The 20607-nt window shown below is 48.2% G+C and overlaps 1 protein-coding gene across 1 annotated transcript in view; it reads left to right on the forward strand.

Moving 5' to 3' along the window:
• The window catches only part of LOC143147169 (uncharacterized), a 33263-nt gene that overhangs the window by 10061 nt on the left and 2595 nt on the right, over nucleotides 1–20607 (forward strand). Inside the window, exons 3-4 of the mRNA XM_076312164.1 lie at nucleotides 1662–2311; nucleotides 3464–3740. Coding sequence (XP_076168279.1) covers nucleotides 1662–2311; nucleotides 3464–3740 — 927 coding nt within the window. The remainder of the gene's footprint in view (nucleotides 1–1661; nucleotides 2312–3463; nucleotides 3741–20607) is intronic.

Below are 20607 nucleotides of genomic sequence, written 5' to 3' on the forward strand. Positions count from 1 at the left end.
AAATTCTTCGTACGATTTGCGTATGTGCATTTCAACTACGCAGAGAGACAAAAATGTGTGTGTGTTTTTTCAAAATTACAAGTTCTACGATAGATTGTTCATTTTCGCCAAGTCGCATGTTCTTCAAAGCTCAGGCATCGAACTTTTGTTCTCGCTGTCCATTCTCGTGGAATCGATTACGTCAACAATAGATCCCTTTCCAGGTTACTTATTATGGTAAACAAACCGAGCAACGGTGTTGATTTCCTTTCAAACTCCACGCGCTATTTCAACGCGTTGACCGCCACGTCACCCGTATTTGGCCGACGCGTAAGTTTACGTGGATACGCGTATGTGGGTGATGGTTTCTACCACTCAATTAGAAACGATTTTACAGAATTTTTATAAGGGTATCGAATGGATACGATAAAGTATCATTAGTACGATAAACTCGACGTACGAAAACCAAAGTTATTCGGTATTCCTTTTTATCGATATTTTGGAAAGCATTCGAAACGGATAAAAATCAGTGAAATATAAGATCGAAAGCTTTTAACGATCGGTGGATCGTTAATGTACAATTGTTTGTTTCGATAACGAACGACGTATAATCACCGTGCGATAAGTTTGGAGTAGATGGTTCTCGGACGAAACAGTTTCTTATTAAGAATAGAGAATAGACGTGGTATCGAATACCAACGAATCGAATACAATCGTCCTTTCGTTAATGCGGTTCGTTTCGAGTAATTCGACTTTGTTTGTTTCATATCGCACAATCACGTACCGAGGTCAGAAAATTTCGGCCCGTCGAGGCTCGCGCTCGAGTTCAACGCAGCAGTCGAGCGCTAACCTTGCTGTTTGCAGGTTAATCGAATATACATTGATAAATCTTTAGTCGACTCGAGCAATTTACTATAGTAATCTGCTTTCAATTTTATTTGTCGTGTCGTCTTCAGTATCTACAATATTATTTATGAGAAAGACAGAACAAGATGGACGAAGAAAAGATTATCGGAGAGAGGAAAATACCAAAGTGAAAATGTATCGATAATCGAATAAGAAATATTCGTTTTGTCCGTATGAGAATTATCAGCAATAGCTTCTGAATAACAAAGAGTGCGTAAATAGCGGAACTTGTAAATTTTCGATCGATGCTTTCCTCTCCCTGATAATTCTCACTCCGTACATAATCGTCCGTTAGAATCGAAAACATTTTATCGTAATCAATCGCTTCTACTGGTACGATTCATCAATGAATTTTAATAATGCGAGCATTAACTCTCGATTAATTGAAAAGTACTCACACATGGTCAATATTGTCGCGCAATAGCGAATATTAGCAATAATATTGAGAGTCTGGTCTACGAATTGATGCAATTATTGCAACAGTCGAAAAGTGTTTGACAGTACCGCAGCACCGTCCACGTACCAAGCTTCGTCTAGACAATAATACTAAATCTACCGAGAGCGTATATCACGTGAATATCACATCGGAGAAAAATTGGAGATATTATCGTAAATCGTTATTATTGTTTCGATGGTATCTTCACCTGGATTACCGGCGCGTTACTTGTTCGCAATCGTGTAAACCGAATCAGCTACCCAAACAGCTGAACGAATGAATCGTATCATTTTCTACGAAGGTAGCCAAGAAAACGAGAGGAAAGCTTTTCTTTTTCCAGAACGATTATCCTTCGGAGTGGGTCGTCTGGTCGGTTCTCCAGCGACGAGTCCATCTCCGTCGCATTCTCCCTGTCCAGACTCGCCGCCGTCGGATCGACGAGACGGCGAGGTGGACGTCGACGTCGACGAGGAGGAAGTGGACGTGGACGTGGAGGAAGTCGGGGACGAGGACGATCGCGACGCAGCCTCGAGTCCGCCCCGGTCCTCGACGACGCCATCGCCGACGAGCGTCGCGACATCGCCCGCTTCGAACCCGCCCAAGAAATCGGGCGACACGTTCAGCGTTTCCGCTCTGCTCAGGCCGGATCCACCGTCAGCTCACCTCCAGAACGCTTCTCCACATCGGGACGCAACGATCGGGGGACATCCACCGCCACCGGGCTCCACGATGCTCTATCCGCCCCTACATCTTCAGGGTGGACTGCTACCGCCCCATCCCCCTCATCCTCTCTCGTACCTGCATCCTCAGCTGCTCCCCCATCATTTGTTACCTCCTCACTTGCACCCGTTGTTGCGCGGCGTTCATCCGGGTCACCCTGCTCTGCACTCGACCCACACAGCCCACGGACTCCATCACCCTCATCCCCTCGGCGACGTCTACAGCTGCGTCAAGTGCGACAAGATGTTCAGCACGCCTCACGGACTCGAGGTAGGTTCCAACGATAGATATCTCGGTCGTTACGCGACCGAATCAATTCGTTTCGATTGAAACAACCAACGAGACGCGTCATATCCGAGTGGGTAGGGTTCGATCGGAAGAGAAGCTTCGAAAGTGAAGAATGGGTTACAATTTGTGAGATTTTTGATAGAGGATTTGAAGGAAGTTGGTAAAATTTCCATGTGGATTTAACGGTCTTTGTCTGATGATACTTTATCGGGTCGTTCGGAAAGTCATTTTGTTCTTTTTCGGTGAAAATGAAACACGATTTCTTTAGAGTGTGTTAAACGTTTGATTGAATTATACATTGTTCGTTTTGGAAAACGAAATAACTTTTCGAAGAACACAATAGTTTCTCGGTTGACTTACGCGAAGGAGATTCACAAGTTAGTTCGATTCGTAGGAAAGGAGCGGTTTACTTTTGTTTTAATCTCTCCAGGGGTATTGACAGATACGTGCGTGTTGTTTCAACCCTCTATTGTCCGATCGGGAACCCAAGGATAAAAATCCGTAGGATGTTTGTCGAGAAAGCGATATCTAGCCTTGCAGGTTCAGTCCCCTATTGTTCAGTTCGAATATTACTTATTATGTTTACTGCCCCTATAAGCAGAAGCGCCATTCGCACGTCCCTAGAAGCGATAAGCCTCTCGAATCAAAGCTATCTCGCTCCGTACCTGGGTCAGGGACTGCTTGAGCGAAAATTCTCTTGACTCGCGTGTGATTCGGGGAACGATGAACGTGTTAATTCGTGGACATACGAGAAACCGAGGAATAAAATTTTAAATTAAAAAAAAATATATATGTGCAACGAGAGATCAAATATCGCAACGTGGAAGTAATAGTTAAAATTTGGAATAAATATTCCGTAATTAAATTCGTAACTAGATCGAGGATGCACGGACAAAGATCGGTTGTAATTGTTCTTTATTTCGAACAAGGTGATTCGTCTCTATTTCTTCGATGAGAGTTTTGTTTTTCGCGCGTACCGTGCGTAAACGGAGACTCTCGTTGCAAAACGCGTTCGATGAACAAATTAAACGATTGATCTTGGTATTGAAACGATCGACGTAACGGTTCTCGGCACAGCTTTCGCGAGTGAAATAGATTGCGACGTTTCACGGGGAGTGTGATTTTCTTTTACAGGTTCACGCAAGGAGGTCTCACAACGGGAAGAGACCCTTCGCCTGCGAGCTCTGCAATAAAACCTTCGGCCATGAAATCAGCCTTACGCAACACAGAGCCGTGCATTCCGCGGAGAAGGTGTTCGAATGTAAGCAGTGCGGTAAAGCGTTCAAGCGCTCCAGTACTCTGAGCACTCATCTCTTAATCCACTCGGACACGAGACCGTACCCCTGCCAGTTTTGCGGGAAGAGATTCCACCAGAAGAGCGACATGAAGAAACACACCTACATACACACCGGTGAGTGACGTTCGTCCGATCGATATTTTCAAAACCGTGTAAACCAAGCTTTTCGAAAGCAATCCACGTCGTCGAATGTAACTTTTTTCGCATTCGATACTCGGTCACAAGAGATCCTCCGATCCGAACAACCGACACTTTAAGAAATGCGTAAACTACGCTCTCGGAGAGCAGTCCGAGATAAATAACGTCGTCGAGTGTTATTTTTTTTTCGTGCCAGATACTTGATACGCGTCTTTCGATTCGTATCGAATCCAAGGGGATCGAAAGTTCGAATTTCAAGTTCGAACGAAGAAAATTTCACGAGAGTTTTGGAATTCGTCGGATCGTGAACTCCTCGAGGTACTTCCCGATGATTTAACAGCGATACGTCCATCGATTTGGAAAGTTTTTCGCAATCGGAGCACCGTGAAATCAAGTTCGTTAACCTTCGATGCCCGCAATCGTGGAATTTTCGTGATTTTCGTTCGCGTTTATCGCAGCGGGGCTACCACGGATCAATTAACGGAGCAACTTCGTACGATAAATAATGCAGTTAACCGTCTGGACGTAGTCTTGCCGTGAGCAAGAGGATTCGGTCGGATCGTGGCACATGTGGCCAGTGCATTTTAGGGGTGCCGAGCCCCTCATTTCGAGCTTCGCTCGGTAATAATCGTAATGTCTTTCGGGGTGGGCATCGTTCCATCCTCCTCCATCGTGCAACTCTATCGTTCTTGACTCTCACGACAGTGGAGTGACACAGTAAACCCCAATCTTCGAATGGAATTTTTCTATGACGAAAATTGTCCGTGGGAAACGCGGACAGGTCCCGCTACCTCTCCCGGAAATAAATATCACGGACACGAGTTTCTATTTTCGTCGAATGTGCATCGGCTCGGATTACTGTGAACTCCCTTGAATGTAGAGAAATCAACCATTAACAATTTCTGCGACGCAACGTGCACAAAATATTCGTGGGAAAAGTCGATAGGAATTTTTTACACTTGGAACACAATACGTTTTACACTTAGATTTTTACCATCGTCGGTGGCTCGTTTCTGAACGAAAACCGATGGAAATCTGGAAGAAAATTTTCTGAAGATATTCTCTTCCGAGGGAAGAATAGAAATTTTTCTCAAGAGTGAAACAAAGTTCACCTTGTCGAGTGTATTATTTTTCATTCTTCGAGGGCAAGGAAGAAATGTTAATACAGGAAACAATCAGCGAGTGGTGATAATTCAAAGGAAGACATTTCGTTTGCGTTATTGGCTACCGTTTCGCTTGTATCTTACCGAGAAAATACGTTATCGATTCCTTTTAATTTGTTTAACGTATCTAAAACGATATCCACTTCCGTGGAACACTTACCGTCTCGGTTGCTCGAACATGGTCGTCGCAATCTCACCGACGTAGGGTGCTGAATAAATTGTAACGGATTTATTCGTATCGGAGCTTTATAAATGAAAAACGAAACGCGCTTCGCAAGGTAGAATGTCGTTTCCTTCGCGTGTTGTTTCACGGGGAAAGTTGCAAACCTTTTCTTCGTATACATTTTGAATAATCGTTCGCGGTGAACTCGCGAAGCGGATCGAAACGACTTTGTTTGTTAATCACCGCTGCAAATACAGTCGCTAAATTTTGTTTACACGCTACGTTATCTTATCGTCTTCCCGCGATCGTTTTCGTACTCCGTCGAAACCACGTTCGAGCTTTGTGGTTTGAAATGACCGAATATCAATACAAAATGGAAAAGTTCGTCCGACGGCAAACCGGGACGAACAATTTCGTTGGTTTCGTGTTCGTGTTCGACAGTTCGTATCCCTGTCCAAAGTCGAAGACCGAGCTGCGCGTGGAAGCATCCCTTAGGTGGGCCGTGGGTGAGTGTGGCGACGATGTTGGGACACTTGACACTTAGGTGTCTCGGGGCTGATGGAGTGACGGTCCTGAAGGAGTAGGTTCTTCGAGGGTAGAAGCGAGCGAGAGGACCGGCCGAAGGAGGCTGCGGGAGTGTTCCAGTCAGGGGTCTGGGTTTTGTATCGTCTCCATGGCAACCCTCCCAATGTCTTATCAAATTATCACCTTGTCCTCCCCCATGCTCCTCCTCCGCGTCCTGTTCGTCGCTCTGACTGCCATTCGCCTCCTTTTCCCCCTCTCGTTCACCCTCCTCTCTCGATGAAACAACCGAAGAAGGACCCGCCGAAAGAGGATACAAAACGATGGTCACTTCCGTTAGGCTTCTAACAACCTATGGGACCTACGTGTGTTGTCTGCGCGTCTTTGTCCACCTTCACGCACCATCCTGTCGAGGGTCGCCACGGAACATTTAATTCATTATTCAGGGGGATGAAAAATTCAGGTTGCTCGAAAGAGTCGGCGTCCGATGCCGTTCACGGTCCGCTCGCGGCAATTTCCCCGTGAAACGAGGATGCCTCGTTCGTTTCCCCCCCTCCCCCTCCCTTTTCTTTCTTTCAATGCTCTCTCGTCTCTTTGATTTCCCTGGGAGGTCCCTTGTTATCTTTTTATTTAAACAAGTCGGCACAGAGACCGTGGAACAACGCTAGTCATTTTTTTCTTTTAACCGTTCTGCTACATACTTTTCTTAATCGCCGTGACGTTCCCTACAAAATTATTCTCCTCCTCGAATCACCTCGCTCGATTCTACAGTACAATGGTTTCGTATCTTTACCAATTCTTCGAGAGGTCTCTTGGTATCTCTTTGTCTAAACAAGCAGGCATAGAGTTCGTTGGAAAACTCGCTCGATTCTACAGTACAATGATTTTGTATCTTCTCGACTTCTTCGAGAGGTCTCTTGGTATCTTTCTCTCTAAACAAGCAGGCATAGAGTTCGTTGGAAAACGTTAGCAGTGTTACTCTGCCACACCTTTTTTCAATCGTTGCCACGTTTTTCAGAAAACTATCCCCTCGATGGATCTATTCGCTCGACTCCTCAATGTTTTCTCGTCCCTTTGACTTCTCCGAGAGGCCTTCCGCTATTTTCGTTTTTAACCCTCGGACAACAGATTGGAATACTCGCGCGAGAGGTGGGTAGCTGAGTCAATCCTGACCCGTAATAAAATTATTCCCGCGCGTATCCCGTGGAAAGTTTCTCTTCCCTTACTCGTACTACACGTACGAAACGAAGAATATTTTTATCGAAAAGAACGTGTATTGCCATCGTTACGAATTACGATTCGAAGGTATCGCTCGATTCTCGAGCGTGACAGCTCGAAAGAACGGTACTCGGAATCGATGCCGTGGGAGAGGCGACGGATCGGAGGGTAGAAACGAGCAAGCATCGTCGGGACGACGTTAATCAGTTTCTAACTGGCCATCGGCTGCACCCTCGCTCGATCGGTGCGACGGTTCGTGAAAAGCGCCCCTCTACCGAACAATCTTCACCGATTGGAACACTCTGTGCCAAGACGCGACCGTTAACCGGTTCGATGATAAATCCTCGATCGTCGAGCTTTGTCTCCTCTCGTTCGTCTCGCGCGATCCCCTCTCCGATGGAAACTCAAAGAAATCCCTTACCGGTGCGACCTCGAGGTTGGCGTGCGTACGTGCGTCAAGCAGTAAACCGAGGGTGTTCTGGGACTCTGGGCTGCTAATGATAATCAGTCCTCTCTTTCCAGCGAGCTGAGCCCCCTGTTACTCCCCCTACCGGTTACGCAGTCTATATTCCCTTCGTCGTGAGCACGGGCCATGTGCAATAAGGGTGCGGCACCGTCGGATTCCCCGGGGACCGGCATGGCGTAACGTAAAATCATTATTAGGTAGGTAGGTAGGTGGTTGCTGGTGCACACGAGGGGTGGCGAGAGAGAACGGAGGCTCGGCGAAGCGACCAGCGGTACGAGGGCGGAGGGTAGGGGAGGGGGCTCGGGTAGTTGAAGCGGCGCTTACGGGGTCGGGAAGTGCGGGAATAAGAGCTCTGCAAATATTGTTCGTGCGCGAGCCAGCAGCCGGAATAGCTACGAGGGGTCGAAGCGTTACTTCGCGTTACCTTCGCCGTTAGGTGCGCCTTTTGGGGGTCGAGAGAAGCGGTGGTGAGGGTGAAGGGGGGTGGTGACGGTGTGCACGAGAGGGTGCGTTCTCTGGGCCACCGGGTGGCTGCGACGAGTCAAGTGCACCGCGCGCACTCACGGTGCTTTTCGGGGCGGTTGCAAGGGGTTGACGTTTCCGGATGAACGACGACAGACCGACAAGTGGCCGCGCACGTCCGCCCGTTCGCCCGCTTCCCGATGAGAAAACATCGAACTTATCTGTTTCCGATGATCCTCGTCCCCCCGCACCCCGGCCCCCTAACTCCGAACCCGAGAAAATATTACTCTTTGAAGTTCGTGCCGAGTGGCCGGGACAAATGGACGTGATGATTCGGACGAACGATGAATTTCCAGGAGGCGTGGAACCGCGAACTTCGTCTCGAGATTACGAGCAGGGGAACGAAACGGGATGGTTCCGAGAGGTTTGAATATTTTCCCAGCGTTTTCACCGGATGTTGTTCCGCTGGGAATTTCCACGATCGTTGCTAATTAGGGGGGGAGGATACGGCATTTCCACGCGATCGCGGAAGTGTCCTCGGGACCTGTTACACGAACCGCGAACCTCGCGGCCGCGGAAGCTTGCGATTACAGGGAAATGGTTATCGATCGGGAGCCAGGTCCGTCACTCGGGACAATCGAGTAGTTGGTGGTGCACGTGCCCTTGAACACACATGTTCGTTGGCACGATCGAGGGCAGAACGACTGGGCTTATTTTTACGATAACGATGACGGGCTAATTTCTTTTATCGAGGAGAGAATTCCGTTCGCGGGATAGATACGAATAATTCCGCGTAGTCCGCGATTACGGAGAAATTTTATCGATCGGTGGCCACGTCTTTCTGCCACCCGGGACAATCCCGAGTTGTTAGAGGAGAGTGGGGGGAGGATAGGGTGCACGCGTCCTTAAACACACATGCTTGCCGACACGATCGAGCAACAGCGGGCCACCGTGTTTTCACAATAAACACAACCTGTCCACGAAGTAAAGTCGTCGGCCGGCGAAGATCGCGAGGATCGTTCGTTCACTTGTCCTGTACAGGCTCGGTGTTTATATTCCCGAGGATGCTGCCCGCCTCGTCGCTAAAGAGAGAGAGAGAGAAACCCCCTTTTTAGCGGTTCAATCACGCTCGTCGTAAATCGTTATCGATTCGCTCGTAGGCGAGTTCCCGAGGCGTTCGTACAACGTTCCGACGTTTTATACCAATCGAGCGTAGAACCTTTCCGGTCGGGAAACGTTGCGATATTCGGGGGAACGTCAGAGGTACCGGGAATGAAATTTCCAAGTCGGTACTCGTTCCGGAAGTTCCTGAATTTCGCTAACTCAACGACGCTCGTTTTAATCCCGCGTGGATTTCCAACGGAGAGCCTTGACCGGCTCTCGTTCCGGCTCACTTGTACATTATTTCGCGATCCTTTACTAGCCCCTCGCAACTACCCCAATTCGAATCGCGCGAATGTTATTCTTCGAAATTACGTAACTTTCCGCACGGTGGGTCGAACTTTCGACGATCGTAACTTCCTCGTATTGAAATTAAACGACGCGTTGCACCGAACGCGCGAAACAGTGTTTCTCGAAGACGGTTACCTTCGAAACGACGCGACACTCTCGACGGGGTAGTCGTCGGCTCGAAACCTCGGATTACCGATAATCGTGTGTACGCGGTCACGATTCGTCGATTTGAAATCCGACAATCTCTATCGAGCGAAGGAACGGACGATGAACGATCGCGCGGAGTGGTCGGTAGTCGTGGTCGTCGGTCAGTGGCACCATAGATTCCAGTATGGTCGGTCGAGGCGAACGATATAATTCTCGAGAAGAGGAAACGCCCCGCCGGTTTTGCGGTCGAAAGAGACGCTCGTGCGACGAAACGGGACAGCTCTATAAACACGAAAGAGATACGGACGCGTTCCGGTCCGCGTATTATGAATTTAGCGGTGGCTCTAATGTAGGGATACCTGGCCGAACGTCTCCCTCAAACTCACCTCGAGGGTGCGGTTATCGTATACCCGGCGAGATACAACCGTGCAACCTATACAGCCACCTTTGTGGCCGCGTTCACCGTACACGCCTGCGGACTCTATCTCCGTCTGTACCACGGTGGGTCCCTCTCCTTTTCCATGTAGACGAGACGGGGCTATTAGAGGTTTCCGGCTGACTTGGCGCCCCAAGCATCGGGGGCGCCGCAACATCCCTCTAAGCTGTTTAAACTTCGCGACATGCTCCGAGGACCGCCCTTAGGCCCCCCTGCCCCCTCACCTTTCGCTTCCCTCCCCACCACCTGTGCTTTCGTCCCATCTTTCGTCCCGCTTTCGTCTTTACGGCTCGTTAGCGACGCCGACGCATCCCTTCCGGTGGCGAAATAATGGTACACGTGCTGCACCGGTCCGCATTTGCGGCGGACGCGGGATTTTTCCCGCACGTACCCCCTCGAACGGGCTGAGCCCGCGTGAACCGCAAGTGTCGAGGTTCGAGGTCGATCGTTACCGGAGAAAATTCTGTTTCGAGAGCACGGAGCCTCGTATTTTCTATCGAACATCGGTGACCGGATGGAACAATATTTTGTTCGTGGTAACACGGTGAACGAATCGAAATACTGTTCACCGCGGACGATACGATTTCGAGGCGATTTCGAGGCGATTTGCGTTCGATCTTTCGCGCGAGTTTCCAAGGCCGCTTTTAACCCTTCTTCTCGCGCGATAATTTTGTATTTTTTGATTCCTTCTTCCAGCTCGCGAGATTCGTCTCGGTACGCGTTGATAGGAGAAACGAAACGATAGAGTTGTGCGTGAAACAGCGGAAGGTGACCTTGAAAAATCAACCCTGTACGTGTGTAAAATTTAAAAAATACGAAACTCGGGGAAAGATACAAAGTCAGACGCCGCGCTTTCGTTTTGTAGGTGGTTTTGTATCTTGACAATTTTTGTTCATTTCATTTTTTAACCACGTTCCTGTTTCTGTATTCTTTGCTTTATACGACGACTTCGTTCACCGCAACGAGAAACACAAATTCGAATTCAAGTACGCGAAAACGTGATACACAGCTTGAATTGCAGCGCGTTACGATGCAACTCTGTTACGTAAATGCGAGAGAACGGGTGCACAAGTATGAAAAGAAACGAAGCGAGTACTTTCGTACTTACGTAGGAGAGGTGTCGCTGAAACGCTGTTACCGCAGCGTAACCTCGATATCATAATAACTCGGTAGAAATTTTCCGATACATGTGTTCTACCATATTTATCCTCAACTATCTGCACCTCCAGTGTAATAAATAGAAAACAAGATTTGCGAATATCTTGCTCGGAGCGTTAAATGCTTAATGATCTTAAAGAACTTTACGATGGTGTGCAATTGATAAATTTAGAAAAAGATTTCCTGGAATTAAAGTATCGTTGCTCTCGGTAACTCGAACAACTTGTCCACAATTGTTCAACGCTGAACCGATTCAACGGTTCGAGTTGATTTTTGATCCACCTTGGACCGATCGATTCCTTCGTGTCTGCTGGAATTCGTATAAAAAATACGAAAAGACCCTGGCATCGCGTCAGTGGCGATCATCTCAAGATAAAACGCGTTAATATCGCATCGACGTTTCACCATTAACGAATGCCAAACGAATTCGCTGCGCAACGTGTCCTTAAGAGGTAATCGGAGTATCCGTAGCGAGAGTTCGATCCATGAACGAAAGATGGCTTCTCGGAGACGGATGCAAAAGCGAACCGCCCCGAAACACCGAGCCCCGGCTGCCACGGATACGTAAATAGGGTTAGATCCACCTTGTTCGTTAGACTAGGCGGCGTTATATTTAATGTCGCGGCGGTAAGCGGCATAAGCAACCGATACGGCATTAAACATGCAAATTTGCCGGTATAACGTTCCGCGGGAACCAAGGCATCGCATCCATATAGCCGGCGAGTGGCGCATAGTGTTCATAGTGAAGCGGCATGATTAAATTTCCAGGGATATCGACATGCCAGAAGCACGTCAAACCCCCTTCCACCCTCGCCCCGCCATATCTCGCCAACTCATCCCTCCGCATCCTCCTTTTTCGCTTCTCCACCTATCCGCGTAACCACCGCCCGCTCGAACCGGCGGCAGGCAACCCCCTGCTGCTACTGCTGGTGCTGCTGGTGCTGGTGTTGGTGCACGGGGGTTGAAATTAACTGCAGCCAGAACGCGAGCATCGTTGCATCGACGTCGTTCATCCTTCTCGTATCGTTCTGAAACCGTCCAACGAAAAGAAAAGGAACAACAACGGTGGAAATCCTTTTCGTCCGGTTTTAATTAGGAAATTTTCACCGAGACGAGGACTCGCGGGTTCCTAGTCTCGTGTCGCGATTCGTGGTCCCGAATCGATTAAACTTTAATTAAATACCGAGCGAATCGTTATCGCGATCGAACGATACCGCGTCCTCTTCCTTCCGTCTTTATCTTTTCATTGTTTGTCAATCGAGCCCCGAATAGTGATATCGAACAAAGATACGTTACGTTTAATTGAATCGCAGCTTAAGTCATCGGGCGTCATGATTTCCGTTATCTCGATCGTTTGGCAAGTTTTTCTCCCCGAACGACCGAGAAGTGAATCTTATCTATTTTATCTACTTAAGGCTAGACGACGATCCGATTTCCCCGAGTAGAATTTCAGTTACCGTTCGTAATTCGCATCGATAACGGGCTAGTTATTAATGGCTTCTATCGGGCAATCTCAATGGTCGGATAAGACAAAGTCGACTGAGTCACAATTGTCAATTAAGGTGCGCGCACACGAAAGACGGGGGACCGAGAGAGTAGGGTCCTTCGCGCGCGGACAGCACAGATCGGATTTGTCACGATTCCTAATGTTGATCGACGCCGTAATAATTTAATAGCCATACATCCGCCGTGATCGTCTGGGAGAGGATTATTGCTGCGGATCCCTGCGGTATACCGAAAGCACTAAGGAGCTAACAGACTTAACTCGGGTATCGTGTTTCTTCCTTGCTTCGCTCGATCCGACCTTCTCTCCCTTCTTATCGTCGTCGTCGTTGTCGTCGTTGTCGTCGTTGTCGTCGTCCTCGCGACCCTGTACTCTTAATCGTGAACGCATCATGATGTTGACCAATGTCAACGGAACACTGCCTGCTTACGTTCGAAAATAATTGAACGTTCGCGAAATCTGACGATGAATCATCTCGCGGTCTTACGTTCGATACAATCATCGGCGAATTTGACGGTATCTCGATATTACTGGCAGGTAACATTGGCAGATTTCGCTTTTCAATCTCGATATATTTATACCTCGGGTTTGATCGGTGATTATTAATAGAATACGCGTCCCACGATCTCGATTCCAAGATCAAGCTCGATACTCTTGCGGAGAGTGATCAAGGAATTTAAAGTATCTCGAGTATTCGTTTCTCGGAACAACTTTCTCTAGTACTTTCATTCGGAGATTTATATCGATGGAAATGCAATTGCACTTTGCACGGCACTTCGTTGCACTTAAGATAAAAGCGAAGTTAGGAAGATAGACTTTGCCACGCCACTCGATAATTTTTTATACGTTCGAATCAAGTAGCGCGTGTTTTATTCGTCAGTCGGGAAGAGATCTGAGTCTGGATGAAAGTTTATTCGTATAAAGGTCTTCGAGTAATACAGATGAGCGAATAAATATTTATCTGTCACGACAACGATAAAAGTGTCTTGCATGATTGTTCGCGGAATGTGCTCGCGGTGTCCGTAATCATTGTGTAGCTGTTTGTACACGTTGTGCATTGTATTGGGTTGTTCGGAACTTTATTTCGATTTTTCGTGCGATGAATCTGGTATTTATGCGTTACCCGTGCCAATCGAAGTACACAAAAAACGACACACACGACATAAAATTTACACGCACCGCAGAAAAGTACGCAAACAACACACGCGTTTGTGCACAAGTTGACTTGATCCTCGACACTTTGAGCGAACAGTTTTACGTTCAACGTTACTCGAACAAACTTTCATTCTTCGCGAGGAAACAACGATTGCAAAATTATATAAACAACGCTACTGAAAACGGAAAATTCACTCGTACACAGTGGAAAGGTAACACACGTATCTATACACAGAGAAGGTAATTTTATTCATATTCGTTGAACAACGTTATCGAAACAAATTTCTGTACGTTGAAAAACTGCACGGTAATTACCCGCTGATAAATTATTCGAATAAAGTAATTTTACTCGGGCGATCGTGCGAGTACGTTTCGAAATTGCGCTCGAAACTTACCGCCCGTTTCTCGCTCAGCTCGAATCGCTCGACTCCGCACTCTGTGTATCGAAAATGGTTTCCAAAGTCGTCGATAACTCCCGTGGACGAGGACATTTTTCATCCCCGGTTCGGCGGGCGCCGATTTTTTTCGTGTTTACCAGACCATTTCGTCGTCGGTGTACGGAAATATCAGTACCGTGCAAAACATTTCCAGTCGCAGCCCCGCAGACCGCCGCAAATTCCCAGGGCTGTGCTTTTGTCATTGGCGCCCCTGGACCCACCCACGCGTCCTCTTTCTCCACTCCCCTCTAACCCCATCGTAGCCGCGCGCGAACCAACGATATAGACGCGTTGCGCGCGGCGGCGTGTAAAACGAACGCGACCGAACGGTTATACGCGTCGTTGTAGTTGTATCGACAACGCATCCCCCGTGTTGCCACCTCGGCTCGTTGCTTGCCACTCGATCCCGGGTACCGGCTACCCAACTCGTGGGTACTCGTGTACGCGTGAAATAGTAAATACAACCGCGTTGTTGGACCGTACGTACCCGTGGGACTGGTAACAGTCGTTGACTGTGAACCGAATGGATGCGTTCGGTTGTCCAGTTCCCAGCCGACAAGAAATCCAAAGTGTTTCGAGGCTGGCTGGTATCTCTGCATAGGTTGTTTAACGACGTATCGTTCCATCGGCGTTCACGAGAATTTCAATTATCTCGGTAGCGTCGCTCCTCGCGTCACGATTCTCTCGATCGTTGAAGTTTCCTTCGACGCGATTTCAGTCGAGAGAAGTACTACATAGATCTCTCTCTTTACATGTTGCGAATTGACCGTGCAAAAGTAGCCTGTTTAAATTTTTTTAATACGGAGTCTCTTCAGGGGAATATACATTTTCGAATGTATGGAAGGTTACTTTCCGAAAATACAACGCATACAACTGTATACGATAAAGAGTAATTCGGACGAGGAAAAAGTGATTTTTAACGTGGTAGGGGATTGAACAAAATCGTGACGACGGATGAAGAATTTTCTATTACATTAATCGTTTATTTATAATTCTCCCATATATGCGATGACACGAACCTGTGTATACAAGGGTAGTTAAGGAGCTCCGGATGAGAAAGAAATTCTGTTAGGTGATCGAAACGCGTGTAGGATGATTGATGATGATTTTCTGCGACGAATATTCCGCGGAAATCCTATTCTTCGATCGAGAGGAAAGATGGAGGAGGGATCCCGAATGAAAGTACCAGGATTCCTGTTTCTGTTTCACGTGACAGAAGCAGAGCTCGCTGGGAAAGATCCGCTTGACATCGCCGGGTAACGCTTACGCGAAGCTTTGCAGACGCGCAAGAAAATCCATGCCGCCCTCGATATGAAATATGAGATATGGTACTTTCCTTCGATTTTCTCTTTCTCTCGTCTCTCGCGAGGATTTCAGTTAGAGGGTAGGGACGCCCCCAGAGGGTCGGAACGTGGTCGATGAAGACGAGAGGAAATCAATGCCTCGGCCAGAGTCCGGTTCACCTTCGTCTCTCTTCTCTGGCCACTCCTCGCCGCCGTTTTCCGTCTTTTCCACGCAAAAATTACAAATTTCCCACGGCGAATTTTCTGGCCCGTTAACGAGAACTTTTCTTCGCGCGACTTCGGTCGAGAGAGGCACTATTACTCTTTGAAAGTTGCTCCGTGGTTTAATGTCTCAAGATTATCGAACATTACCAAAGATTCTACGATACCAATGATTTGTCTAGCAGATACGTATCAGCTCGTTCGGAAAGTCATTTCGTTTTTTTTTTTTTATGTGAAAATGAAACACGATTTTTTTAGCGCGTATAAACATTCTATTAAACTATGCATTCTCCATTTTGGAAATGGAGACTTTTCGAACAACCCTGGTAACAAATTTAGATATATAGTGACATTATTTCGTACAATATCGATGAAGGAACCGAGAAGTTGAAGAATGGTCGGTTGTTGTAACTTCTTTCTTTAAAGAAAAATGTGTGACGTATTGAAATGAATCTTTCCATCGTCGTTAATTATATACGTACGTATATATTATATAAATATTGTAATATAATTTACTTGGATAATATTTGAATTATTATCAAAGGCGAACGCGATTTGAAAAATCTGCAAACCATTCTCTGTTCACGTTACGTAACGTGCACTTTAAAGTATATATCTCTTGTGCAATGAATCGAAGTTATATTTTAAGAACGTCTACACAACCTTTTGAACAATAAAGTATACTCGGTACTTTGCTGTAAAATTTTGAACCGCTCCGTAACGTTCCAAAAACGTAAAGAGTTTCGTTAAAAAATGTCGAGAATGCAACGGTGGTTGAACATCATCAGAACGTAAACCTCTGACCTAAAAATACAGAATCTCTCGCGAACCGAACATCTGCAGAGGCGTATTTCACTCGCATGGTTGCATAGGAAAACGTCTTCCGGAATCACCTTACGTCCAATAGTTTTGGTAGAATTCTTGAAATTTCAAGGACATTGTTGATCGTCAAAGGACAAGTTTCGAGTTATCGGTAATATTCTTTTTTCGGTAAACTGAGCATTGAAGTTTGTCATCTGAAAGTGGTCGATGCTTATGGGAACGAAACGAATCGAAAATACAGTTAACTCTCTTTATTATCGAAACTATACCGAAAGATATCGGTGCTACAAAAGTGTATAGTTGAAAAACAAAAAGTTAATTACCAACTTATGTTAACTTAAAACTGTGGACATTCCTTCTGCTTTTAATTCTTCTACTTGTCAAGATCTCACGTTCGCGCAGACTTTGGATTTTTTTTATTCATTTCACGTTTCTTCTTTGAACATAAAACCGTATTGTTTGGATTAAGTCATTCCTTCTAGTTCGTTTCTCGAGTATGAAAATTATCAACTCAAACTACACATACGAGAAAAAAATACACAAACACAAGAATAAGCGATCGAGAGTAAAATTCAAAATACGAAGAACATAGGATCGGAGGGTAGTTGTTACGAATGAACGATCCGGCAAGTGAAACAGGTTGTACACCGATTCCGTACACTTCTCAATTATCGTTAAAACCGTTGTATCACCGATTGTGCAAATTATTACACGAAAAATCGTTCCGTCTGGAACTCCCGTTAGTCACGCGAGGGAGTTAATCCTCTCCCCGACTCTTTATTTACCATCGGAATGACCACCACCATTCGTTACTACCAATATATAGAGATCCCTCCGTTTCTCCCCGGACGGTCTTCAAGTATCGATGCGCCACGGCGGAAAACGAATGAAACATTTCTCTTCCGGTCGACGTCGAGACAGTTTCGTTTCGAACGACCTCGGGACTCCGGGCGTCCCGACGCCGGAAACGATCAAACTACCGTCTTGGTTTCCCGCTTCTCGAGAGTTCCACGAGGCGTACGGGAGGGTTGAAGGATCACGGGCGGCCGATGTTTCCAACCGACACGGTCGACGAAGGGGCAGGGACGGCGTAGGGTGGAGTAAGGGAGACAAGGAACTCGAAGAAGGGAGGGAATTAGCGAAGGAGAGGAGCCGCGCAAGATTTCCGGGAGTTTAATATAGTTTTAGGGGCGTCGGCCGACAGCGCCGGGGGTGTAATGGCGTCTTAAACCTCAGGGGCTCTCAGCCTCGAGCCTTACCCGCATCGGTTTCGTGGGTGTCTCCGTTCCGCTCCGCCCTTCGCAGCGCAGCGTGGGCGTCTTTTGAAAAATTTAGAGCACGGAATCTGTACCGCACACGGTTAAATCTTTGACCGGATCGCTTCCTCACGGTTCCGGTGGCCATGTAGTTGCACGAACCACCTCGAAACGTACCGGGGTTTACGTGTGTACTCGCGAGGAACTCTCGCGGCGACGCCTGTGCGCCCCGTCCGTGTGAAGGTCCGTGTGCGCCCCGTAGACGCGGGAAACGAATGGAACCCGCTCGTGTGTGCGCGCCTACTCGCGGCCGTAGACCGGTAGCGGGAACCCGGGTGGTAGCCACGGTGGCTGGGTTTCTCCGGGAGATAAAGACGGAAAGGGCAACCTCGGTGCGAGAGCTCCGACGGTTCTTGATTTTTATGACCGCGTAAATTCCGGAAGACGTCCCCCTCCTACGCCACGGTCTCCTTTTTCCGTTTCTCCGCCCCTTCGCCGCTAAACGGGGCAAACTCTCGCGATACGGAATTTCCTACGTTCGATGTCCTACGCGAGAGGAACGAAATTCGAGCACCAGCGAATATCTCGCGAACGTTGAACTTTTCGACGAGGATTTTTTTTTCAAACGACGCTCTTTCTCTCACCCGGCATTCAACGGGAAATAATTCACCGAGACAATATATATATATATATTTCCAATTCGGTCAGCTTTCTTTTTCCTTTTTTTTTTTATTCCACTCGCGTCCCGTAGTTTCGTTTCGCGTCCGTTTTATTATCGCGAAGGCGTAAACGTTCCGTGTGATTTTTCCAAGGGAAAACCGATCCGGATCGAACGGGAAACCTCGGTCGGGGAAGTTTTTGATTTTACGGCCGCGTAAATTTCAAACGACCCCTACCACCGCCGACCACCTTCGTTCGCCTGGCTCTCATTTCTCCCCTGGTTTTCCAGTTTCTCGCTTAACGCCGTGAAAATTCTATTCATTCTGCCGTTTCATCCGAGCACGGAGAAACTCCGGTGGAATTTCATCGAGCGCCAGCCCCGACGAATTCCACCGGCACGCCCTTGACGACTCACCCTTAACCCTGAATCCTCCCTTGAATCTCGATTTGAAATGTTCCGAAATCGTTGCGGTTGTTCGCCACGGGAAATTCAAATTGCTCGATGACGTCTCCGAGTCGGCGACCCGGTTGCCAACACGGAGCTTGCGAGTTTCCCCCTTACGGGGGTCTCGGTTACACTTTTCATCTACAATTTTCGTCGGAATTCCGCCCCAGAGTCGGGTACAAACGGTCCTCGGAGAGGACTCGGGGACTTTTCCATCGGAAATTTTTCCTCCGCGTTCGAGATCGTCGTTTCTCATCGAGAATGAAATAGTCCACGATTACTGGCTACTATGAAATAGTAGCGAGTCTTTGGTCAATTATATACGAAATTGGTCCGAAATCCATCGTTTAGGAAAACTTAGCTGCTCTCGTAGCGTCGTAGTCTTCGTCGAAACGAGATTTCGACGAATTCCACGTTGCCTTTCACACGATTCTCGAAACGAATAGATCGCGTTTGAAGTTCATCGACGATCCTCGAAGTCTCGCGGTAACCTTCTCGTTCGGACCGGTCGTTGAGCTACCGTTAACACGCGCGTCGATAGAGCCGAGAGGGGGAGGGGAAAAAAAAAATCAAAACTGCGCGCAGTTTATCCGAAAAGAAATCAAGATAACGATCGGGTATAATCGGAAAGGCGATCGACTGGCCAGGTCGTATCGGCGGGGCGAGATTGAAGGCTCGGCTAACGAGTTGTTTATGGATCCACCCACCGCCTCGTAGCGATCACGACCATACGTGTGTATGCGTGTGTGTGTGGACGAGTGCGTGTGCGCGAGCACTTGGTGTCTGCGTGGAACTCTCGGACAAACGTAGCCAGCGACGGTGCGAGCTGATAGGGGAGTCCATTAACGGGCCTCCACTGCCCTCCGGCAGCATAGTTCGCATTGCTGGAACCCTCTCTCTTCTTTCTCCTCCCTCCTCCCCACCGATCCGTTCCACCTCTGTCTCCCTCGTTTGCGGATATACTTCCTCTCTCGTCGGTTCTTTTTGTCTCCCTTTTTTCCCCGCGACTATCCGATTTACCGTCTCTTCCTCTCCATCCTTGGGAATCATTTCTCTCCCCTCTCTCCCTCGCGCAACTGCTCTCCCTCTTCTCTCTTTCTCGTTCCCTCTTTCGCTGAACGCTGCGAGCCTCTTTCTTTCCCAGTCGACCGCCGGGTTATCCCGTCGGTAGTCATGGTAACGCGGGGGTTGGAGCCGCCCCCGGTCGCCAATCAGAACTCGCGGCCACAGCGAGAGAGAACGAACGGCCACCCGGTCGCTCCATCCACCCCTGTGTGCACGCCACCCCACCAGAGAGCTCGCGTCCGACTGCACCTCACCGCCGCCGCCACCACCGCCACCCGCCACCCGCCGTCCCCGCGACCCGTACCCGTCCGCGATCTCTTCTCTCTGCCTCGCCGCCGGGGAGGCTGAGATTCTCGCTTGGGAGGAAATCTTGACCGGGCGTGCCCCGCATTCGTGATACCACCCCCTTCACCCCCGACATCCACCCTTACCACCTCTGTGAAACACCTCCACCTTTCGCGGGAGTGTATCCGGCGAGAGGGCCCCGTGTTCCACGGTCCCTATCGCTCAGCTACGAGAGCTAAGCAGTACGGTGCTTTCCGAATTAACACCGCTACAATGTCGAGCCCGAGGCGAGCGAATGGCCTGGTTGTTGTTGGAGAGATTTCGATCGACGTCCAAGATCCGCGACAACGACGTGCCAGGAAAACGTCTCTCCGGTTGGTGAACGACGCTCGGAGGGGTGGCTCGTAGGGGTGAATCGTTTGCACGGTGGCGTCGACTCGCGAGGAACGTTGTTCGTCGGAACGAAAGAAGGTGACTTGTCGGAGGTAACGATACAATAGACCAGCGTATTCTACGAGCATA

This window comes from Ptiloglossa arizonensis, chromosome 5, assembly GCF_051014685.1.
Source record: "Ptiloglossa arizonensis isolate GNS036 chromosome 5, iyPtiAriz1_principal, whole genome shotgun sequence".
Lineage (NCBI taxonomy): Eukaryota > Metazoa > Arthropoda > Insecta > Hymenoptera > Colletidae > Ptiloglossa > Ptiloglossa arizonensis.